At 46.8% G+C, this 25669-nt stretch overlaps 1 protein-coding gene across 1 annotated transcript in view; it reads left to right on the plus strand.

The window, feature by feature from the left end:
• Positions 1 to 25669, plus strand: part of LOC124008868 (protein Shroom4-like) — a 100916-nt gene that overhangs the window by 33949 nt on the left and 41298 nt on the right. Inside the window, exon 2 of the mRNA XM_046320452.1 lies at positions 3635 to 3786. Within this exon, the coding sequence (XP_046176408.1) occupies positions 3635 to 3786 (152 nt within the window). The remainder of the gene's footprint in view (positions 1 to 3634; positions 3787 to 25669) is intronic.

Here is a 25669-nt window from a genome sequence, read left to right on the forward strand (position 1 = left end):
CAGCAGATGGAAAACACTGCTAACCCAGAGAGAGAGAGACAGAGAGAGAGAGAGAGAGAGAGAGAGACAGCAGATGGAAAACACTGCTAACCCAGAGAGAGAGAGACAGAGAGAGAGAGAGAGAGACAGCAGATGGAAAACACTGCTAAGCCAGAGAGAGAGAGAGAGAGACGACAGAAGATGGAAAACACTGCTAACCCAGAGAGAGAGAAACAGAGAGAGACGACAGAAGATGGAAAACACTGCTAACCCAGAGAGAGAGAGACAGAGAGAGACGACAGAAGATGGAAAACACTGCTAACCCAGAGAGAGAGAGACAGAGAGAGACGACAGCAGATGGAAAACACTGCTAACCCAGAGAGAGAGAGATGACAGCAGATGGAAAACACTGCTAACCCAGAGAGAGAGAGAGACAGAGACGGACAGCAGATAGAAAACACTGCTAACCCAGAGAGAGAGAGAGAGAGAGAGAGAGAGAGAGAGAGAGAGAGAGAGAGAGAGAGAGACGGACAGTAGATGGAAAACACTTCTAATCCAGTCCTTCACCACATAACCAACAGATCTGTGTGTGAGGAATAATGGTCTGGGGCTGTTTTTCATGGTTCGGGCCCCTTAGTTCCAATGAAGGGAAATCTTAACGCTACAGCATACAATGATATTCTAGACAATTCTGTACTTCCAACCGTGTGGTAACAGTTCTGGGAAAGCCCTTTCCTGTTTCAGCATGACAATGCCCCCATGCACAAAGCAAGGTTCATACAGAAATGGTTTGTCGAGATCGGTGTGGAAGAACCTGACTGGCCTGCACAGAGCCCTGACCTCAACCCCATTGAACACCTTTGTGATGAATTGGAATGCTGACTGCGAGCCAGGCCCAATCGCCCAACATCAGTGCCCAACCTCACAAATGCTTGTGGCTGAATGGAAGCAAGTCCCTGCAGCAATGTTTCAACATCTAGTGGAAAGTCTTCCCAGAAGAGTGGAGGCTTTTATAGCAGCAAAGGGGGGGACCAACTCCATATTAATGCCCCTGTTTTTGAAAAGAGATGTTCAACAATCAGGTGTCCATATACTTTAGTCATATAGTGTACTTAATGTTAACCCAGTCAGTCACCACATATTCAACATTACCTTATTAACATACATAATGCTGACCAAACCAGAGAGAAACCTTTTCAATGACCACAGGATGGGAATGTGGAATGACTGAGTAGGGAATAGGGTGCCATTTGGGACGGAATCAGAATGTTTCTTACTGGGCTGTTTGTTCCAGAATGTTGTGGGGTTTTGTGTTTCCAAGGGGACAGTGAGATGGTTGGAGTGAAGGACTGGTCCTGTCTGAATGGGACCTCAGTGGGCCCTGGTCAGAGGTAATGCACTGGACATATTAGGGTGTCTTTGCAGATGCATCATGACAGAATTGAAGGCTTGACTTGGGATGGAAGAGTATGGGACATGTTATTGCTGAAAGCAACCAAGAATCTGACGAAATAAATGTATTCAGTGTACTTTTGGTGACTCTGTTTGACTTGGATCTAAAGCAGCTGTGTGTAAAATACATGTATTTCACCTCTCTCTCTCTGTATGTCTCTCTCACCTCTCTCTCTCTGTCTCTCTCTCTCTCTCTCTCTCTCTCTCTCTCTCTCTCTCTCTCTCTCTCTCTCTCTATGTCTCTCTCTCTCTCTCTCTCTCTCACCTCTCTCTCTCTGTATGTCTCTCTCTCTCTCTCTCTCTCTCTCTCTCTCTCTCTCTATGTCTCTCTCTCTCTCTCTCTCTCTCTCTCTCTCTCTCTCTCTGTATGTCTCTCTCTCTCCTCTCTCTCTCTGTCTGTCTGTCTCTATCTCTGTCTCTCTCTGTGTATGTCTCTCTCTCTCTGTATGTCTCTATCCTGTCTCTCTCTCTCTGTATGTCTCTCTCCTGTCTCTCTCCTGTCTCTCTTTCCCCCCTCTCTCTCTGTATGTCTCTATCCTGTCTCTCTCTCCCCTCTCTCTCTCTATGTCTCTATCCTGTCTCTCTCTCCCCTCTCTCTCTCTGTATGTCTCTCTCCCCTCTCTCTCTGTATGTCTCTATCCTGTCTCTCTCTCCCTCTCTCTCTCTATGTCTCTATCCTGTCTCTCTCTCCCCTCTCTCTCTCTGTATGTCTCTCTCCCCTCTCTCTCTCTGTATGTCTCTATCCTGTCTCTCTCTCCCCTCTCTCTCTCTATGTCTCTATCCTGTCTCTCTCTCCCCTCTCTCTCTCTGTATGTCTCTCTCCCCTCTCTCTCTCTGTATGTCTCTATCCTGTCTCTCTCTCCCCTCTCTCTCTCTATGTCTCTATCCTGTCTCTCTCTCCCCTCTCTCTCTCTGTATGTCTCTCTCCCCTCTCTCTCTCTGTATGTCTCTCTCCCCTCTCTCTCTCTGTATGTCTCTATCCTGTCTCTCTCTCCCCTCTCTCTCTCTATGTCTCTATCCTGTCTCTCTCTCCCCTCTCTCTCTCTGTATGTCTCTCTCCCCTCTCTCTCTCTGTATGTCTCTCCTCTCCCTCTGTCTGTCTGTCTGTCTGTCTGTCTGTCTGTCTGTCTGTCTGTCTGTCTGTCTGTCTGTCTGTCTGTCTGTCTGTCTGTCTGTCTGTCTGTCTGTCTGTCTCTCTCTCTCTCTCTCTCTCTCTCTCTCTCTCTCTCAATTCAAGGGGCTTTATTGATTATCAAAATTGGGTTTGTTTTCCAAGTTCTTTGTGGATCTGTGTAATCTGTGGCAAATATGTGTCTCTAATATGGTCATACATTTGACAGGAGGTTAGGAAGTGCAGCTCAGTTTCCACCTCATTTTGTGGGCATTGAGCACATAGCCTGTCTTCTCTTGAGAGCCATGTCTGCCTACGGCGGCCTTTCTCAATAGCAAGGCTATGCTCACTGAGTCTGTACATCGTCAAAGCTTTCCTTAAATTTGGGTCAGTCACAGTGGTCAGGTATTCTGCCACTGTGTACTCTATGTTTAGGGCCAAATAGCAATCTAGTTTGCTCTGTTTTTTTGTTAATTCTTTCCAATGTGTCAAGTAATTACATTTTTTTGGTTGGGTCTAATTGTGTTGCTGTTGCTGTCCTGGGGTGGTTGTAGAATTTAACGTCTATTTTCTAGATTTTGATAATTAGTGGGTATCGGCCTGCATCTGCTCTGCATGCATTATCTGGTGTTCTATGTTGTGCTCAGAGAATATTTTTGCAGAATTCTGCATGCAGTCTCTCAATTTGTTGTTTGTCCCATTTTGTGAATTCATGGTTGGTGAGCGGACCCCAGACCTCACAACCATAAAGGCAATGGGTTCTATAACTGATTCAAGTATTTTTAGCCAGATCCTAATTGGTGTGTTGAATTTTATGTTCCTTTTGAATGCATTGATGGCATCTCTCTCTCTCTCTCTCTCTCTCTCTCTCTCTCTCTCTCTCTCTCTCTCTCTCTCTCTCTCTCTCTCTCTCTCTCCCCCTCTCTCTCTCTCTCTCTCTCTCTCTCTCTCTCTCTCTCTCTCTCTCTCTCTCTCTCTCTCTCTCTCTCTCTCTCTCTCTCTCTCTCTCTCTCTCTCTCTCTCTCTCTCTCTCTCTCTCTCTCTCTCTCTCTCTCTCTCTCTCTCTCTCTCTCTCTCTCTCTCTTTCTCCAGATAGAAGATGATGGAAAGGCAGAACAGTGTAACAAGCTGAGGGTGGGAGATGAGCTGGTGAATATTAATGGATCAGCCCTGTATGGTTCACGACAAGAGGCCCTCATCCTCATCAAGGGATCCTATAGGATACTGAAGATCACCGTACGCAGGTAGGAGCTGACAATCCAAGTGGTTCGTCACTAATTTCCACAGTCATTAACCCCAGCTATTTCTGCAATTGATCATCTTAAATTTGATTTTTAGCCTTGTCCTAACCTTTTCCCTTACCTTAACCACACTGTTAACTTTATGCCCAATCCTAAACTCTGGGTTAGTGTTTGGCCTGGGTAGGCCGTCATTGTAAATACAAGTTTGTTCTTAACAGACTTGCATAGAAAAAGTTTAAATAAAATACAAATAAAAACCTTAAATTAAGCCTAAAAAGCCCATTTTGACTTTGTGGCTGTGGAATCTGACTTTGTGGCTGTGGAATCTGACTTTGTGGCTGTGGAATCTGACTTTGTGGCTGTGGAATCTGACTTTGTGTCTGTGGAATCTGACTTTGTGGCTGTGGAATCTGACTTTGTGGCTGTGGAATCTGACTTTGTGGCTGTGGAATCTGACTTTGTGGCTGTGGAATCTGACTTTGTGGCTGTGGAATCTGACTTTGTGGCTGTGGAATCTGACTTTGTGGCTGTGGAATCTGACTTTGTGGCTGTGGAATCTGACTTTGTGGCTGTGGAATCTGACTTTGTGGCTGTGGAATCTGACTTTGTGGCTGTGGAATCTGACTTTGTGGCTGTGGAATCTGACTTTGTGTCAGGAAACCGTGTCAGTGTCTTGTGCTTGTGGTCGGTTTCTCTTCTTTCTTTACGTTACATTCATTTGACGTCACAGGATAGGGTTATTCACTTCCACAACTTTCACACTAGTACGGTTGAAGGAAATTGAGATACACCCAGACAAAGTGCCCTTTGACCTTTTAGGGTTTGACAGGAAGCTGTGAATCTGTGAGGAGGACATAAGTTTGCCCCCTCTCATCCTGTGTGTGTCAGAGGGGGTTCAAGGGTGACCTATCGTTTTAATCTGATGTAAGCAGACCACAGATCAACCAAAACACACAGCTAAGATAAAGTCTGGTGTTGTCCCAGGATTACACACACACACACACACACACACACACACACACACACACACACACACACACACACACACACACACACACACACACACACACACACACACACACACACACACACACACACACACACACACACACACACATACACATACACACACACACACTCTCACACACATACACACACACACACTCTCACACACATACACACACACATACACACTCTCTCTCTCACACACACACACACACACACACACACACACACACACACACACACACACACACACACACACACACACACACACACACACACACACACACACACACACACACACACACACACACACACACACACACACACACTTTAGTGCCCCACCCTGGCAGTTTGCCTGTCTCAGCAGAACTAATGGCAGTAGTGTTTCCACCCAGAAGCCAGTCTATCACAGACTCACCCAGGGTTTGGATGGTAAAGAGGGACTTTCCCCTGGCCTGGTTCTCACATTGATTCCTGTCCATGTCGCACTGCCTCCGTGTGGCCAGGCTGAGAACTGGACCACATACATTTTATAGCTTGTTTCAAAGAAAGATGACAAAATGAACTGACTTTAGTGACATTATATATTTACCCAATGAATAGATATGGGAGCAGTCAGCCAGTCAGTACATCAGGACACATAACTGTGACGCATCTCAACTACTAGAGTCTTCCTCAGGCAGCGTTGTCACAAACCCCAACTATATTGTCACTCCTGTAGAGATGAAGGACATGGAAAGGCCAAATATAGCAGTCTTCATCTCAATATCAAATCTACAGTGATTGTTTCCAATTTAAAATGGTCAAAAAATTAAACCAAAAATAGCTTCTTAGCAAAGGGCAATTTCTTAAACAATAATTTTGCTTGGATTGTCTGGGAGTGGTCTGAGTGGGGAGGTTTGGAACTCTCTTTCTTATTGGTCCATTTACTGCTTGGTGATGTCACCATAGAAAACTCCATCCCACCAAAACAGGATGACATTTCAGGAGGTCTTTTCAAACAGCTCTTACACTAAAATGACATTATATCATGACTTTACCCAGGGAGTATTCAGTACTATAATCAGTAGTTTATATAATGACATTACCCAGGGAGTATTCAGTACTATAATCAGTAATATATATAATGACTTTACCCAGGGAGTAATCAGTACTATAATCAGTAGTATACAATGACTTTACCCAGGGAGTATTCAGTACTATATATAATGACTTTAACCAGGGAGTAATCAGTACTGTAATCAGTACTATATATTATGACTTTACCCAGGGAGTAATCAGTACTCTAATCAGTAGTTTATATAATGACATTACCCAGGGAGTATTCAGTACTATAATCAGTAATATATATAATGACTTTACCCAGGGAGTATTCAGTACTATAATCAGTAATATATATAATGACTTTACCCAGGGAGTATTCAGTACTATAATCAGTACTATATATAATGACTTTACCCAGGGAGTATTCAGTACTATATTTAATGACTTCACCCAGGGAGTAATCAGTACTATATATAATGACATTACCCAGGGAGTATTCAGTACTATAATCAGTAATATATATAATGACTTTACCCAGGGAGTATTCAGTACTATAATCAGTACTATATATAATGACTTTACCCAGGGAGTATTCAGTACTATATATAATGACTTTACCCAGGGAGTATTCAGTACTATATTTAATGACTTCACCCAGGGAGTAATCAGTACTATATATAATGACTTCAACCAGGGAGTAATCAGTACTATATTTAATGACTTCACCCAGGGAGTAATCAGTACTATATATAATGACTTCACCCAGGGAGTAATCAGTACTATATTTAATGACTTCACCCAGGGAGTAATCAGTACTATATATAATGACTTCACCCAGGGAGTAATCAGTACTATATTTAATGACTTCACCCAGGGAGTAATCAGTACTATATTTAATGACTTCACCCAGGGAGTAATCAGTACTATATTTAATGACTTCACCCAGGGAGTAATCAGTACTATATTTAATGACTTCACCCAGGGAGTAATCAGTACTATATTTAATGACTTCACCCAGGGAGTAATCAGTACTGTATTTAATGACTTCACCCAGGGAGTAATCAGTACTATATTTAATGACTTCACCCAGGGAGTAATCAGTACTATATTTAATGACTTCACCCAGGGAGTAATCAGTACTATATTTAATGACTTCACCCAGGGAGTAATCAGTACTATATTTAATGACTTCACCCAGGGAGTAATCAGTACTATATTTAATGACTTCACCCAGGGAGTAATCAGTACTATATTTAATGACTTCACCCAGGGAGTAATCAGTACTATATTTAATGACTTCACCCAGGGAGTAATCAGTACTGTATTTAATGACTTCACCCAGGGAGTAATCAGTACTGTATTTAATGACTTCACCCAGGGAGTAATCAGTACTATATTTAATGACTTCACCCAGGGAGTAATCAGTACTGTATTTATGACTTCACCCAGGGAGTAATCAGTACTGTATTTATGACTTCACCCAGGGAGTAATCAGTACTGTATTTAATGACTTCACCCAGGGAGTAATCAGTACTGTATTTAATGACTTCACCCAGGGAGTAATCAGTACTGTATTTAATGACTTCACCCAGGGAGTAATCAGTACTATATTTAATGACTTCACCCAGGGACTTCCAGTGAGTCCTACGGTCTGTCTCTCTGTTCACGCCAAACAGCTGTTCTGAACTTCACTAAGTGACCATGTCTTTTTTACACCCCCTCGTCTCTCACTGAGGCAGCCAGCCGTGGCAGGATGTGTGTGGATTGAGACTGGGTTTGTGAGGGAAACCATTTATCCCGAATGGAACATTACTGTGTTCAGAAACATACAGCCAATCAATCAATCAAATGTATTTTTTAAAGACCTTTTTACATCAGTTGATGTCACAAAGTGCTGATATAGAAACCCAGCCTAAAACCCCAAAGAGCAAGCAACGCTTGTGTGTGTGTGGCTGCGTGTGTGTGTGGCTGTGTGTGTGTGTGGCTGTGTGTGTGTGGCTGTGTGTGTGTGTGGCTGCGTGTGTGTGTGGCTGCGTGTGTGTGTGGCTGTGTGTGTGTGTGGCTGCTTGTGTGTGTGGCTGCTTGTGTGTGTGGCTGCGTGTGTGTGTGGCTGCGTGTGTGTGTGGCTGTGTGTGTGTGTGCGTGTTTGTTTGGCTGCGTGTGTGTGTGGCTGCGTGTGTGTGTGGCTGTGTGTGTTCGCAGGTGTGTGTGTGTGTGTGTGTGTGTGTGTGTGTGTGTGTGTGTGTGTGTGTGTGTGTGTGTGTGTGTGTGTGTGTGTGTGTGTGTGTGTGTGTGTGTGTGTGTGTGTGTGTGTGTGTGTGTGTGTGTGTGTGTGTGTGTGTGTGTGTGTGTGTGTTGGAAGGGAATGGATGATGTTTGTAGGTTATTCTGACCTGGAAATGCCTTTGTAGACTACCTCCCAAATCGCACCCTATTCCCTAGTTGGTGCACTACTTTTGACTGGATCGTGTCAAAAATATAAACGCAACAAGTGTTGGTCCCGTGTTCCAGAAATGTTTCATACACACAAAAAAACGTATTTCTCTCTAATGTTGTGCACAAATGTGTGTACATCCCGGATAGTGAACATTTCTCATTTGCCAAGATAATCCATCCACCTGACAGGTCTGACATATCAAGAAGCTGACTAAACAGCATGATGATTACACAGGTGCACCTTGTGTTGGGGGGCAATAAAAGGCCACTCTAAAATGTGCGGTTTTGTCACACAACACAATGCCACAGATTTGAGGGAGCGTGCAGTTGGCACTCTGACTTGAGGAATGTCCACCAGAGCTGTTGCCTGATAATGTCAAGTTAATTTCGCGACCATGAACCGCCATCAACGTCACAATTTGTCAGTACATCGCAGACCACGTGTAACCACGCCAGCCCAGGACCTCCACATCCTGGTCTTTCACCTGTGGGATTGTCTTAGACCACGTGTAACCACGCCAACCCAGGACCTCCACATCCTGGTCTTTCACCTGTGGGATTGTCTTAGACCACGTGTAACCACGCCAGCCCAGGACCTCCACATCCTGGTCTTTCACCTGTGGGATTGTCTTAGGAAGGGGCTGCTGATAAATATTTCTGCCTGTAATAATGCCCCATTTTGAAAACTGTATTCTGATTGGCTGGTTCTGTCCAGTCAGGTGACACCCACTGATCACGGCCATAAGGAATTCATTTCAATTGACTGATTTCCTTCTTTGAACTGTAACTCAGTTAAATCTTTGAAATTGTTGCGTGTTGCGTTCTATATTTTTGCCAATTATAGTTCACCACTGAGAGAAAAGGACACCATTTGGGATGCAGAAGTAGTTTCCTTCCTGTTTTGACAAAGCCTTTGTACCAACCAGCTGTAATACATGATGTGGTGTGTGAGAGAGAGAGAACATGGTTGTTGTACTAGTTTTGAAATCCTGTACCTAACAACCATACATTCATTGCAATTAGACAATTCCAGGGATTGGCTCGCTATGCCTGCCCAAAGGCAGTGATGTGGCCTGTCTGGTCATATTTTCTCATAGTGTGCAGGAGAGGATATTTTCAGACATTACAGATTGTGTGTGTGTTTGTGTCCTTCCACAGTAGGTCTAAGTAACAGGAAGTCAGGAAGGGAAAAGTTGGGAGTTACAGGAAGTGATGCGATGGTGAAAGAATGTCCCTTGGTCGCTCCCTTGCTGCCCACTTTGAAAAACTGACCACACACACACACACACACACACACACACACACACACACACACACACACACACACACACACACACACACACACACACACACACACACACACACACACACACACACACACACACACACACACACACACACACACACACACACACACACACACACACTGTTCTTTTACAGTGGCAAAGGTCTCTTTCACCAATAGCCAAATCTCATTACCACCAGCATTAAAATACAAGTTTTCCCTAACCCAAGCTCCTAACCCTAAAACTAACCCGAGCTCCTAACCCTAACCCAAGCTCCTAACCCTAAAACTAACCCTAGCTCCTAACCCTAAAACTAACCCTAGCTCCTAACCCTAAAACTAACCGTAGCTCCTAACCCTAACCCTAGCTCCTAACCCTCGCTCCTAACCCTAACCCTAGCTCCTAACCCTAACCCTAGCTCCTAACCCTAACCCTAGGTCCTAACCCTAACCCTAGCTCCTAAACCTAACCTTAAACCTAACCCTAAAACTAACCCTAGCTCCTAACCCTAGCTCCTAACCCTAAAACTAACCCTAGCTCCTAACCCTAAAACTAACCCAAGCTCCTAACCCTAAAACGAAGCCTAGCTCCTAACCCTAACCCTAGCTCCTAACCCTAAAACTAACCCCAGCTCCTAAGCCTAGCCCTTAAACCTTAAACCTAACCCTAGCCCTAACCCTAAACCTAACCCATGCTCCTAACCCTAGCCTCTAAACCTAACCTTAAACCTAACCATAAACCTAACCCTAGCCCTTAAACCTAACCCTAAACCTAACCCAAGCTCCTAACCCTAGCCCCTAGCCCCTAAACCTAACCTTAAACCTAACCCTAAACCTAACCCTAGCCCTTAAACCTAACCCTAAACCTAACCCACGCTCCTAACCCTAGCCCCTAACCCTAATCTTAAACCTAACCCTAAACCTAACCCTAGCCCTTAAACCTAACCCTAAACCTAACCCACGCTCCTAACCCTAGCCCCTAAACCTAACCTTAAACCTAACCCTAATCTTAAACCTAACCCTAAACCTAACCCTAGCCCTTAAACCTAACCCTAAACCTAACCCACGCTCCTAACCCTAGCCCCTAACCCTAATCTTAAACCTAACCCTAAACCCCCTAGAAATAGTATTTGATCTTGTGGGGACCAACAGAATGTCCCCAGTTGGTCACATTTGTGTTTGATTAGTGTTCTTGTGGGGACCTGGAGTATAATTAAACACACACACACTCGCTCTACCATGAGACAGTGTATTTACAGCTGCAGGGCCTGTCTAAAAAGTCACCAACACTCCCCTACCATGACCAAATGAAACAGCAAAATACTTAAATACCTAACCCTAACCTTAACCCTCGCTCCTAACCCTAACCCTCACTCCTAACCCTAACCCTAACCCTCGCTCCTAACCCTAACCCTCACTCCTAACCCTAACCCTAACCCTCGCTCCTAACCCTAACCCTCACTCCTAACCCTAACCCTAACCCTCGCTCCTAACCCTAACCCTCACTCCTAACCCTAACCCTAACCCTCGCTCCTAACCCTAACCCTCGCTCCTAACCCTAACCCTCACTCCTAACCCTAACCCTCGCTCCTAACACTAACCCTCGCTCCTAACCCTAACCCTCGCTCCTAACCCTAAAACTAACCCTCGCTCCTAACCCTAAAACTAACCCTAGCTCCTAACCCTAAAACTAACCCTAGCTCCTAACCCTAACCCTCGCTCCTAACCCTAAAACTAACCCTAGCTCCTAACCCTAAAACTAACCCTAACCCTCGCTCGTAACCCTAACCCTCACTCCTAACCCTAACCCTCGCTCCTAACCCCAACCCTCGATCCTAACCCTAAAATTAACCCTCGCTCCTAACCCTAACCCTAGCTCCTAACCCTAACCCTCGCTCCTAACCCTAACCCTCGCTCCTATCCCTAAAACTAACCCTCGCTCCTAACCCTCGCTCCTAACCCTAACCCTCGCTCCTAACCCTCGCTCCTAACCCTAACCCTCGCTCCTAACCCTAACCCTCGCTCCTAACCCTAACCCTCGCTCCTAACCCTAACTCTCGCTCCTAATCCTAACTCTCGCTCCTAACCCTAACCCTCGCTCCTAACCCTCGCTCCTAACCCTGACCCTCGCTCCTAACCCGAACCCTCGCTCCTAACCCTGACCCTTGCGCTAACCCTAACCCTCGCTCCTAACCCTTGCCGTGTTTATGTGTGTGTGTACAAACACTCCCCTACCATGGCCAAATGAAACAGTAAAATACTTGTTTAGACTGAAGAGAGGATGAGGAGGAGAGCCATGAGAAAGAAATGAGGAAGAGGAGAACCATGAGAAAGAAATGAGGAAGAGGAGGAGAGCCATGAGAAAGAAATGAGGAAGAGGAGAGCCATGAGAAAGAAATGAGGAAGAGAAGAGCCATGAGAAAGAAACGAGACGAAGAAGAGGAGAGCCGTGAGAAAGAAACGAAACGAAGAAGAGGAGAGCCATGAGAAAGAAATGAGGAAGAGGAGAGCCATGAGAAAGAAATGAGGAAGAGGAGGAGAGCCATGAGAAAGAAATGAGGAAGAGAAGAGCCATGAGAAAGAAACGAGACGAAGAAGAGGAGAGCCGTGAGAAAGAAACGAAACGAAGAAGAGGAGAGCCGTGAGAAAGAAACGAGACGAAGAAGAGGAGAGCCGTGAGAAAGAAACGAGACGAAGAAGAGGAGAGCCGTGAGAAAGAAACGAGACGAAGAAGAGGAGAGCCGTGAGAAAGAAACGAGACGAAGAAGAGGAGAGCCGTGAGAAAGAAACGAGACGAAGAAGAGGAGAGCCGTGAGAAAGAAACGAGACGAAGAAGAGGAGAGCCGTGAGAAAGAAACGAGACGAAGAAGAGGAGAGCCGTGAGAAAGAAACGAGACGAAGAAGAGGAGAGCCGTGAGAAAGAAACGAGACGAAGAAGAGGAGAGCCGTGAGAAAGAAATGAGGAAGAGGAGGAGAGCCATGAGAAAGAAATGAGGAAGAGGAGGAGAGCCATGAGAAAGAAACGAGGAAGAGGAGGAGAGCCATGAGAAAGAAATGAGACGAAGAGGAGGAGAGCCATGAGAAAGAAATGAGAGAAGAGGAGGAGAGCCGTGAGAAAGAAATGAGGAAGAGGAGGAGAGCCATGAGAAAGAAATGAGGAAGAGGAGGAGAGCCATGAGAAAGAAATGAGAGGAAGAGGAGGAGAGCCATGAGAAAGAAATGAGGAAGAGGAGGAGAGCCATGAGAAAGAAATGAGAGGAAGAGGAGGATAGCCATCAGAAAGAAACGAGAGGAAGAGGAGGAGAGCCATGAGAAAGAGAGGAATTGTGTTGTTTTTGGAATACCATTGTTCTACTATTATTGATTACTTAAAGGGCTGTAGGCCTTAAAGGGGATGTTCACGATTTTACAACTCGATGGTGATGGTTCCTCACCCTGACAGTAGTCTATGGGCCAGGGGAAACTGTCATCTATGGGTCTTTAAACAGCCACTACAAACTGTATCTAACTAGTCAATCGATGCAAGGCCAATTGTGCAATGTATTTTTGAATCCCACCAAATCACCTTCAAGTAACATCAAACCAAATATGGCGTTGAGCTGATTTCCTTCCATTTTTGCTAGTGTTGGCTGAAGTAGTGGCTGTAATGTAAAAAATGAAATAACCGTTGTTAGCTCCTTGTCCTGTGTAGGCTAAACTATAGAGCTATGTGGACATTAGGGACCGTGCCCCAAATGTCTCTCTATCCCCATTATAGTGCACCCTATGGGCCCTGGTCAAAAGGTAGTAAGTAGTGTGCCATTTGGACCCACAAACACAAAGGAGTTTGGTTAGACCTCCTGTGCTGTGCCAAGGACCAGGACAAACAAAACCCCTTTCCTCTCTACCTCCCTCCCTCCTCCTTCGGACCAAACAATGGACATTCCTACCATTCCTAAGGCCTCGTCCTCTCCTCCCTCAACACATTTCATACCCCCTTTCCTTCTTCCTCTCTCTATATGTGTCCCAAACTGTACCCTTCTCCCTAAAATAGTGCACTACTTTTTAGTAGGACTAGTGCACTAGTCCTATGGAGCCAGGTCAAAAGTAATGCACTTATAAGGGTGCGATTTGGGACGGAGATCGAACCCAACACATCCACTCTCCACTTCTTTAGTGCATTTCCCCGAGGAGGACAAACACTCTCTACCACTAATCAGACCCAGGAGTGTGTGTGTGTGTGTGTGTGTGTGTGTGTGTGTGTGTGTGTGTGTGTGTGTGTGTGTGTGTGTGTGTGTGTGTGTGTGTGTGTGTGTGTGTGTGTGTGTGTGTGTGTGTGTGTGTGTGTGTGTGTGTGTGTGTGTGTGTGTGTGTGTGTGTGTGTGTGTGTGATTACTGCTGCTGGCTCCTCATGGATTCTATTAGCTGTCCCATTAAACAGGGATTACATGATACATGACCCTCCACATTCACACACACACACACACACACTCACACTCACACACATACACACACACACACTCACACTCACACACACACACTCTCACACTCTCACACTCACACACATACACACTCACACACTCACACTCTCACACTCACACACTCACACACTCACACACTCACACACTCACACAAGTACACACTCACACACATACACACTCACACACTCTCACACTCTCACACATACACACACACACTCTCACACTCTCACACATACACACTCACACACTCTCACACACACACACACACACTCTCACGCTCACACACTCACACACTCACACACGTACACACTCTCACACTCTCACACTCTCACACTCAGGCTCAGTAACAAACAGGGTATTGTCCTGCGCTGGACTTCACCCTTCCTGATGGAGCCACTGGATGAACCTTAGGCTCACTCTGGGTGGGTGGTGTAGTTGATGGAGCCCCTGGATGGACCTTAGGCTCACTGTGGGTGGGTGGTGTAGTTGATGGAGCCCCTGGATGGACCTTAGGCTCACTGTGGGTGGGTGGTGTAGTTGATGGAGCCCCTGGATGGACCTTGGGCTCACTGTGGGTGGGTGGTGTAGTTGATGGAGTCCCTGGATGAACCTTAGGCTCATTGTGGGTGGGTGGTGTAGTTGATGGAGCCCCTGGATGGACCTTAGGCTCACTGTGGGTGGGTGGTGTAGTTGATGGAGCCCCTGGATGGACCTTAGGCTCACTGTGGGTGGGTGGTGTAGTTGATGGAGCCCCTGGATGGACCTTAGGCTCACTCTGGGTGGGTGGTGTAGTTGATGGAGCCCCTGGATGGACCTTAAGCTCACTGTGGGTGGGTGGTGTAGTTGATGGAGCCCCTGGATGGACCTTAGGCTTACTCTGGGTGGGTGGTGTAGTTGATGGAGCCCCTGGATGGACCTTAGGCTCACTGTGGGTGGGTGGTGTAGTTGATGGAGCCCCTGGATGGACCTTAGGCTCACTCTGGGTGGGTGGTGTAGTTGATGGAGCCCCTGGATGGACCTTAAGCTCACTGTGGGTGGGTGGTGTAGTTGATGGAGCCCCTGGATGGACCTTAGGCTCACTCTGGGTGGGTGGTGTAGTTGATGGAGCCCCTGGATGGACCTTGGGCTCACTGTGGGTGGGTGGTGTAGTTGATGGAGTCCCTGGATGAACCTTAGGCTCATTGTGGGTGGGTGGGGTAGTTGATGGAGCCCCTGGATGGACCTTAGGCTCACTGTGGGTGGGTGGTGTAGTTGATGGAGCCCCTGGATGGACCTTAGGCTCACTGTGGGTGGGTGGTGTAGTTGATGGAGCCCCTGGATGGACCTTAGGCTCACTCTGGGTGGGTGGTGTAGTTGATGGAGCCCCTGGATGGACCTTAAGCTCACTGTGGGTGGGTGGTGTAGTTGATGGAGCCCCTGGATGGACCTTAGGCTCACTCTGGGTGGGTGGTGTAGTTGATGGAGCCCCTGGATGGACCTTAGGCTCACTGTGGGTGGGTGGTGTAGTTGATGGAGCCCCTGGATGGACCTTAGGCGCACTGTGGGTGGGTGGTGTAGTTGATGGAGCCCCTGGATGGACCTTAGGCTCACTCTGGGTGGGTGGTGTAGTTGATGGAGCCCCTGGATGGACCTTAGGCTCACTGTGGGTAGGTGGTGTAGTTGATGGAGCCCCTGGATGGACCTTAGGCTCACTGTGGGTGGGTGGTGTAGTTGATGGAGCCCCTGGATGGACCTTAGGCTCACTGCGCTGATTAACTGGTATGCAGTGGGTGGTGTAATTTATGGGGGACCACAAAGCAAATGAAAAATGGCAATGATTGGTCTAGGGCTGTGGTGGTCACCTGAACACACTGGGACTAGGGCTGTGGTGGTCACCTGAACACACTGGGACTAGGGCTGTGGTGGTCACCTGAACATACTGGGACTAGGGCTGTGGTGGTCACCTGAACACACTGGGACTAGGGCTGTGGTGGTCACCTGAACACACACTGGGACTAGGGCTGTGGTGGTCACCTGAACACACTGGGACTAGGGCTGTGGTGGTCACCTGAACACACACTGGGACTAGGGCTGTGGTGGTCACCTGAACACACTGGGACTAGGGCTGTGGTGGTCACCTGAACACACTGGGACTAGGGCTGTGGTGGTCACCTGAACACACTGGGACTAGGGCTGTGGTGGTCACCTGAACACACACTGGGACTAGGGCTGTGGTGGTCACCTGAACACACTGGGACTAGGGCTGTGGTGGTCACCTGAACACACTGGGACTAGGGCTGTGGTGGTCACCTGAACACACTGGGACTAGGGCTGTGGTGGTCACCTGAACACACACTGGGACTAGGGCTGTGGTGGACAGGAGCTGTGGTGGAACACATACTGGAGAGAGGGGGGAAGATGGGGGAGGAGGGGGAGGAGAGAGGGAAGAGAGGATGAGGAGGGGGAGGAGTGGAGTGGAGGAGAAGAGTGGGGAGGAGGAGAGAGAGAGGGAGGAGAGGAGAGTGAAAGGAGAGAGGAGGAGGAGGAGAGAGTGGAGAGGAGGGGAGAGTAGAGGGGAAGAGGAGGAGAGAGTGGAGAGGAGGAGAGATTGGGGGAGGGAGGAGGAGAGAGTGGAGAGGAGGAGAGATTGGGGGGAGGAGAGGAGGAGAGAGGGAGAGGAGGAGAGATTGGGGGAGGAGAGGAGAGAGTGGAGAGGAGGAGAGATTGGGGGAGGAGAGAGGGGGGAGAGGGGAGAGTGGAGAGGAGGAGAGATTGGGGGAGGAGGAGGAGAGAGTGGAGAGGAGGAGAGATTGGGGGGAGGAGAGGAGGAGAGAGTGGAGAGGAGGAGAGATTGGGGGGAGGAGGAGGAGAGAGTGGAGAGGAGGAGAGATTGGGGGAGGAGGAGGAGAGAGTGGAGAGGAGGAGAGATTGGGGGGAGGAGAGAGGGGGAGGAGGGGAGAGTGGATTGTGGGGTAGGAGAGAGGGGGTGAGTGGAGAGGAGGAGAGAGTGGGGGAGAGGAGAGAGTGGGGGGTGGAAAGGAGGAGAGAGTGGGGGAGAGTGCAGATGAGGAGAGAGTGGGGGAGAGATTGGAGAGAGTGAGGAGGAGGAAAGAGAGTGGGGAGGAGGAGAGAGTGGAGAGGGGGAGGGGGGAGAAGGAGGAGAAGGGAGGCCGAGACAGGGTATTTAGGTTGCCCCTCAACCATCTGAGGTAAAGGAGATATGTAACAAATCTAAACACACACACTTTTGAAGTTTCAACACAGCTGTGGCCTCTAGGAAATCCTCTTTAACCATGGTTCAGACTAATACTGGGGGTTAGACATTATACTGCCTTCTTTACAATCATACCCCTCTCTTTACAATCATACCCCTCTCTTTCCTATACTCTGCTGAGGACCTCCTCTCTCTCCTCCTCCTCTCTCCTCCTCCATATACCCTGCTGAGGACCTCCCATCCTCTCTCCTCCTCTCTCTCCTTCTCTCTCTCCCTCTCCCTATACCCTGATGAGGACCTCTCTCTCCTCCTCCCTATACCCTGCTGAGGACCTCTCTCTCCTCATCTCCTCCTCCCTATACCCTGCTGAGGACCTCTCATCTCCTCCTCTCTCTCCTCCTCTCCTCCTCTCTCTCCTCCTCCCTATACCCTGCTGAGGACCTCTTCTCATCCCATCCTCTCTCTTCTCTTTCTCCTCCTCTCTCTCCTCCTCCCTATACCCTGCTGAGGACCTCTTCTCATCTCCTCCTCTCTCTTCTCTCTCTCTCCTCCTCCCTATACCCTGCTGAGGACCTCTCCTCATCTCCTCCTCTCTCTCCTCCTCCTCCTTCTCTCTCTCCTCCTCCCTATACCCTGCTGAGGATCTCTTCTCATCTCCTCCTCTCTCTTCTCTCTCTCCTTCTCTCTCTCCTCCTCTCCTTCTCTCTCTCCTCCTCCCTATACCCTGCTGAGGATCTCTCCTCATCTCGTCCTCTCTCTTCTCTCCCTCCTTCTCTCTCTCCTCCTCCCTATACCCTGCTGAGGACCTCTTCTCATCTCCTCCTCTCTCTTCTCTCTCTCTCCTCCTCCCTATACCCTGCTGAGGACCTCTCCTCATCTCCTCCTCTCTCTCCTCCTCTCCTTCTCTCTCTCCTCCTCCCTATACCCTGCTGAGGATCTCTTCTCATCTCCTCCTCTCTCTTCTCTCTCTCCTTCTCTCTCTCCTCCTCTCCTTCTCTCTCTCCTCCTCCCTATACCCTGCTGAGGATCTCTCCTCATCTCGTCCTCTCTCTTCTCTCCCTCCTTCTCTCTCTCCTCCTCCCTATACCCTGCTGAGGATCTCTCCTCATCTCGTCCTCTCTCTTCTCTCCCTCCTTCTCTCTCTCCTCCTCCCTATACCCTGCTGAGGACCTTCTCATCTCCTCCTCTCTCTTCTCTCTCTCCTTCTCTCTCTCCTCCTCCCTATACCCTGCTGAGGACCTCTTCTCATCTCCTCATCTCTCTTCTCTCTCTCCTCCTCTCTCTCCTCCTCCCTATACCCTGCCGAGGACCTCTTCTCATCTCCTCCTCTCTCTCCTCCTCTCTCTTCTCTCTCTCCTCTCTCTCCTCCTCCCTATACCCTGCTGAGGACCTCTTCTCATCTCCTCATCTCTCTTCTCTCTCTCCTCCTCTCTCTCCTCCTCCCTATACCCTGCCGAGGACCTCTTCTCTTCTCCTCTCTCTTCTCTCTCTCCTCTCTCTCCTCCTCCCTATACCCTGCTGAGGACCTCTTCTCATCTCCTCCTCTCTCTTCTCATCTCCTCCTCTCTCTTTCTCTCTCTCCTCCTCCCTATACCCTGCTGAGGATCTCCCATCTCTGTGTTGTTCTGTCACTACTCAGTAAAGGGTAAGATAACACTAACCTCTACAATAACACTCATTTCTTCCTTCTCTCTTTCTCTCTTGTTCTCTTGTTTCTACAGTTCCAAAACTGGTGTCTGTCCCTCCCGACATCCCTCCCATTTCTCTCTCTCACGAGTCTCACCCCTCTCTCTATCACTCCCTGTTTCTATCTCACTCTTCCCCCTTCTCTCTTCCCTTCCCTCCCTCCCTCCCTCCCTCCCCTCTCTCGTTCCAAGACAGGAAGTACCTCTGCATATTTCTCTGTGTGGAACAATAACAGTGTGGAACTCTGGGTATTATTTTAAAAGCGTCCCAGTCTTTATCTGCTCCGAACATAGCTTCCTCTCTCTCTCTCGCTCTCTCTCTCTGTCACCCCCAACAGTATCCTGCCTAGAGAGGGGGAGGGAAGATGGGGTGGAGGCAGACAGACCAATGACAGAAGCAAGGGAGGGTGAGAAGGGGAGAGAGAGAGAGAGAGAGAGGGGAGGGACGGTGAGGAAGGGAGGGATGGAGGCTGAGGTTTGTCAGTTGGTTCCTCAATTGGTGTCTAGGTCAGTTGAGATGGACGACACAGAGAGAGAGGGACAGAGTGGACTTTGAACACAGTCTGATTCTGCTACTGGAGGACTACTCATAGGAACATAACTACTCCTAGGAACAGAACTACTCTTGGGAACAGAACTACTCCTAGGAACATAACTACTCCTAGGAACAGAACTACTCCTAGGAACAGAACTACTCCTTGGAACAGAACTACTCTTGGGAACAGAACTACTCCTAGGAACAGAACTACTCCTAGGAACAGAGCTACTCCTAGGAACAGAACTACTCATAGGAACAGAACTACTCCTAGGAACAGAACTACTCCTAGGAACAGAACTACTCTTGGGAACAGAACTACTCCTAGGAACAGAGCTACTCCTAGGAACAGAACTACTCCTAGGAACAGAACTACTCTTGGGAACAGAACTACTCCTAGGAACAGAGCTACTCCTAGGAACAGAACTACTCCTAGGAACAGAAGTACTCCTAGGAACAGAACTACTCTTGGGAACAGAACTACTCCTAGGAACAGAACTACTCATAGGAACAGAACTACTCCTAGGAACAGAACTACTCTTGGGAACAGAACTACTCCTAGGAACATAACTACTCCTAGGAACAGAACTACTCCTAGGAACAGAACTACTCTTGGGAACAGAACTACTCCTAGGAACAGAGCTACTCCTAGGAACAGAACTACTCTTGGGAACAGAACTACTCCTAGGAACATAACTACTCCTAGGAACAGAACTACTCCTAGGAACAGAACTACTCTTGGGAACAGAACTACTCCTAGGAACAGAGCTACTCCTAGGAACAGAACTACTCCTAGGAACAGAACTACTCCTAGGAACAGAACTACTCTTGGGAACAGAACTTCTCCTAGGAACAGAACTTCTCCTAGGAACAGAACTACTCCTAGGAACAGAACTACTCTTGGGAACAGAACTACTCCTAGGAACAGAACTACTCCTAGGAACAGAACTACTCATAGGAACAGAACTACTCCTAGGAACAGAACTACTCTTGGGAACAGAACTACTCCTAGGAACAGAACTACTCCTAGGAACAGAACTACTCATAGGAACAGAACTACTCCTAGGAACAGAACTACTCTTGGAACAGAACTACTCCTAGGAACAGAACTACTCCTAGGATCAGAACTACTCATAGGAACAGAACTACTCCTAGGAACAGAACATAGCTCTCTTAATGAGGCCAGCGAACTGGGAAATGAGAAAAGGTGAGAAGAGGGTGGAGAACTTCTTAGAGGAACTTATCTCAACCATTTGTATCATCTGTGTGCCTGGCTTCTTTTCAACATTGCAGTGGAAGGGTTAAGTTGAAGACTTTGTGGAGAAACAGTCCTAAGTAGTCGGATCACCTTGTTTGGGCTAAGCCCATTTTTGTGTGCTGTGTCGGATGGGAGATACTTGGGCGTCTTATAAGGGCTGCTCTCAGACCAGTCTATGGATGAATTAATAGTTGACCCGGACCCAACAGACACTGTTCTAGAATCAGGTGTGTCTAGAGGCATCCTCTGTGTGGAGCCACTCTGGTAAGTTATGGACAGACTCTAGAACAGTCAGAAAGGATTGTATGTTTCCTATTTTCATCTCCTTTAGCAGTCTTCTCCAGTCTGTCTTCCATCGGTCTCCCCTCTGTATACTAAATTCTACTTTACTCCCCTCTGTGTACATTTCCTACTTTACTCCCCTCCGTGTACTAAATTCTACTTTACTCCCCTCTGTGTACATTTCCTACTTTACTCCCCTCTGTGTACTAAATCCTACTTTACTCCCCTATGTGTACTAAATCCTACTTTACTCCCCTATGTGTATGAAATACTTACTTTACTCCCCTCTGTTTACTAAATCCTACTTTACACCCATCTGTGTACATTTCCTACTTTACTCCCCTCTGTGTACATTTCCTACTTTACTCCCCTCTGTGTACATTTCCTACTTTACTCCCCCCTGTGTACTAAATCCTACTATACTCCCCTCTGTGTACTGTGTACTAAATCCTACTATACTCCCCTCGGTGTACTGTGTACTAAATCCTACTTTACTCCCATCTGTGTACATTTCCTACTTTACTCCCCTCTGTGTACATTTCCTACTTTACTCCCCTCTGTGTACATTTCCTACTTTACTCCCCCCTGTGTACTAAATCCTACTTTACTCCCCTATGTGTACTAAATCCTACTTTACTCCCCCCTGTGTACTAAATCCTACTTTACTCCCCCCTGTGTACTAAATCCTACTTTACACCCCTCTGTGTACTAAATCCTACTATACTCCCCCTGTGTACTAAATCCTACTATACTCCCCCTGTGTACTAAGTCCTACTATACTCCCCTATGTGTACTAAATCCTACTATTCTCGCCTCTGTGTACTGTGTACTAAATCCTACTTTACTCCCCTCTGTGTACTAAATCCTACTATACTCCCCATCTGTGTACTAAATCCTTCTATACTCCCCTCTGTGTACTAAATCCTACTATACTCCCCTCTGTGTACTGTGTACTAAATCCTACTATATTCCCCTCTGTGTACTGTGTGCTAAATCCTACTTTACTCCCCTCTGTGTACTGTGTACACAAATCTACTTTACTCCCCTCTGTGTACTGTGTACTAAATTCTACTTTACTCCCCTCTGTGTACTGTGTACTACCTTACTCCGCTCTGTGTACTGTGTACTAAATTCTACTTTACTCCCCTCTGTGTACTGTGTACTACCTTACTCCGCTCTGTGTACTGTGTACTAAATTCTACTTTACTCACCTCTGTGTACTGTGTACTAAATCCTACTTTACTCACCTCTGTTTACTGTGTACTACCTTACTCCCCTCTGTGTAAGGTGTCTAGTATCAGTCAGCTGTTTCCCTGGTACACAGTGGTAGTCTGTGTTCAACATCAGCTGTTTCCCTGGTACACAGTGGTAGTCTGTGTTCAACATCTGCTGTTTCCCTGGTACACAGTGGTAGTCTGTGTTCAACATCTGCTGTTTCCCTGGTACACAGTGGTAGTCTGTGTTCAACATCTGCTGTTTCCCTGGTACACAGTGGTAGTCTGTGTTCAACATCTGCTGTTTCCCTGGTACACAGTTAGACATTGTATCTGGATGTGCAGTATTCCCTCCTCCTACCACTGGTTTCAATCCATTATATTTCTAGATGGATGGTTGCCTGGCTACACGTGATCTTGTTATATTTGGGTCACAGTGAAGCATTCAGCTACTGTAGACTAATTGTATGTCCGAAATGGCAATCTATTCCCTATATAGTGCACTACTTTTGACCAAAGCCATATGCTTCCTGTCTCTCTCGACCCCTAGGGAATAGGGAGTCATTTGGGATGCTCACTGTGCTTATAAATATAACTAAGGACAGGTTTGTCTTGTGAGGTTGATTTGCTTTCCTGAATGTCTGACTGTGTCCGTCACTGACTGGTTTGCGGTCGCTAATCACGTTAACTGCGGTTTGTTCATCGGGGGGGGGGGGGGGGCTAGGTCAGTGTTCCTCTGTCTTACTGTAACAACAGGACTAGGTCAGTGTTCCTCTGTCTTACTGTAACAACAGGACTAGGTCAGTGTTCCTCTGTCTTACTGTAACAACAGGTCAGTGTTCCTCTGTCTTACTGTAACAACAGGACTAGGTCAGTGTTCCTCTGTCTTACTGTAACAACAGGACTAGGTCAGTGTTCCTCTGTCTTACTGTAACAACAGGTCAGTGTTCCTCTGTCTTACTGTAACAACAGGACTAGGTCAGTGTTCCTCTGTCTTACTGTAACAACAGGACTAGGTCAGTGTTCCTCTGTCTTACTGTAACAACAGGACTAGGTCAGTGTTCCTCTGTCTTACTGTAACAACAGGTCAGTGTTCCTCTGTCTTACTGTAACAACAGGACTAGGTCAGTGTTCCTCTGTCTTACTGTAACAACAGGACTAGGTCAGTGTTCCTCTGTCTTACTGTAACAACAGGACTAGGTCAGTGTTCCTCTGTCTTACTGTAACAACAGGTCAGTGTTCCTCTGTCTTACTGTAACAACAGGTCAGTGTACCTCTGTCTTACTGTAACAACAGGACTCTGTCTTACTGTAACAACAGGTCAGTGTTCCTCTGTCTTACTGTAACAACAGGACTAGGTCAGTGTTCCTCTGTCTTACTGTAACAACAGGTCAGTGTTCCTCTGTCTTACTGTAACAACAGGTCAGTGTTCCTCTGTCTTACTGTAACAACAGGTCAGTGTTCCTCTGTCTTACTGTAACAACAGGACTAGGTCAGTGTTCCTCTGTCTTACTGTAACAACAGGTCAGTGTTCCTCTGTCTTACTGTAACAACAGGACTAGGTCAGTGTTCCTCTGTCTTACTGTAACAACAGGTCAGTGTTCCTCTGTCTTACTGTAACAACAGGTCAGTGTTCCTCTGTCTTACTGTAACAACAGGTCAGTGTTCCTCTGTCTTACTGTAACAACAGGTCAGTGTTCATCTGTCTTACTGTAACAACAGGTCAGTGTTCCTCTGTCTTACTGTAACAACAGGTCAGTGTTCCTCTGTCTTACTGTAACAACAGGTCAGTGTTCCTCTGTCTTACTGTAACAACAGGTCAGTGTTCATCTGTCTTACTGTAACAACAGGTCAGTGTTCCTCTGTCTTACTGTAACAACAGGTCAGTGTTCCTCTGTCTTACTGTAACAACAGGTCAGTGTACCTCTGTCTTACTGTAACAACAGGACTAGGTCAGTGTTCCTCTGTCTTACTGTAACAACAGGTCAGTGTTCCTCTGTCTTACTGTAACAACAGGTCAGTGTTCATCTGTCTTGCTGTAACAACAGGTCAGTGTTCCTCTGTCTTACTGTAACAACAGGTCAGTGTTCCTCTGTCTTACTGTAACAACAGGTCAGTGTTCCTCTGTCTTACTGTAACAACAGGTCAGTGTTCCTCTGTGTTCCTCTGTCTTACTGTAACAACAGGTCAGTGTTCCTCTGTCTTACTGTAACAACAGGTCAGTGTTCCTCTGTCTTACTGTAACAACAGGTCAGTGTTCCTCTGTCTTACTGTAACAACAGGTCAGTGTTCCTCTGTCTTACTGTAACAACAGGTCAGTGTACCTCTGTCTTACTGTAACAACAACGTTTGGCGAAGTTGAAGTAGGCTGTGATTCGATGATAAATTAACAGGAACGGCATTGATTACAGTCCTATGAAAAGGTTTGGGCACCCCTGGCAATTTCCATGATTTCCATTAACGATTTCCAATAATTGGGTGTTTGGATCAGCAATTTCATTTTGATCTATCAAATAACTGATGGACACAGTAATATTTCATTTTGATCTATCAAATACCTGATGGACACAGTAATATTTCATTTTGATCTATCAAATAACTGATGGACACAGTAATATTTCATTTTGATCTATCAAATACCTGATGGACACAGTAATATTTCAGTAGTGAAATTAGGTTTATTGGATTAACAGAACATGTGCATCAAAACAAAATTAGACCGGTGCATAAATGTGGGCACCCCGATAGAAAAATCACATCAATATTTACTAGAGCCTCCTTTTGCTCTACTAACAACCTGTAGACGCTTCCCATGGCCTCTTCCTCAGTAGCCAGATATCTCTCTTCCTCAGTAGCCAGATATCTCTCTTCCTCAGTAGCATATATCTTTCTTCTTCAGTAGCCAAATATCTCGCTCTTCTTCAGTAGCCAGATATCTCGCTCTTCTTCAGTAGCCAGATATGTCGCTCTTCTTCAGTAGCCAAATATCTCGCTCTTCTTCAGTAGCCAGATATGTCACTCTTCTTTAGTAGCCAAATATCTCGCTCTTCTTCAGTAGCCAAATCAGTAGGCAGATTTATTGCTCTTCTTCAGTAGCCAGATCAGTAGGAAGATTTATTGCTCTTCTTCAGTAGCCAGATATCTCGCTCTTCTTCAGTAGCCAAATATCTCGCTCTTCTTCAGTAGCCAGATCAGTAGGCAGATTTATTGCTCTTCTTCAGTAGCCAGATATCTCGCTCTTCTTCAGTAGCCAAATATCTCGCTCTTCTTCAGTAGCCAGATCAGTAGGCAGATTTATTGCTCTTCTTCAGTAGCCAGATATCTCGCTCTTCTTCAGTAGCCAGATGTCACTCTCTTCTTCAGTAGCCAGATGTCACTCTCTTCTTCAGTAGCCAGATATCTCGCTCTTCTTCAGTAGCCAGATGTCACTCTCTTCTTCAGTAGCCAGATATCTCGCTGTTCTTCATGAGACAGATATCTTTATCTTCT

The sequence above is a fragment of the Oncorhynchus gorbuscha genome, linkage group LG21 (assembly GCF_021184085.1).
Source record: "Oncorhynchus gorbuscha isolate QuinsamMale2020 ecotype Even-year linkage group LG21, OgorEven_v1.0, whole genome shotgun sequence".
NCBI classification, from domain to species: Eukaryota; Metazoa; Chordata; class Actinopteri; order Salmoniformes; family Salmonidae; genus Oncorhynchus; species Oncorhynchus gorbuscha.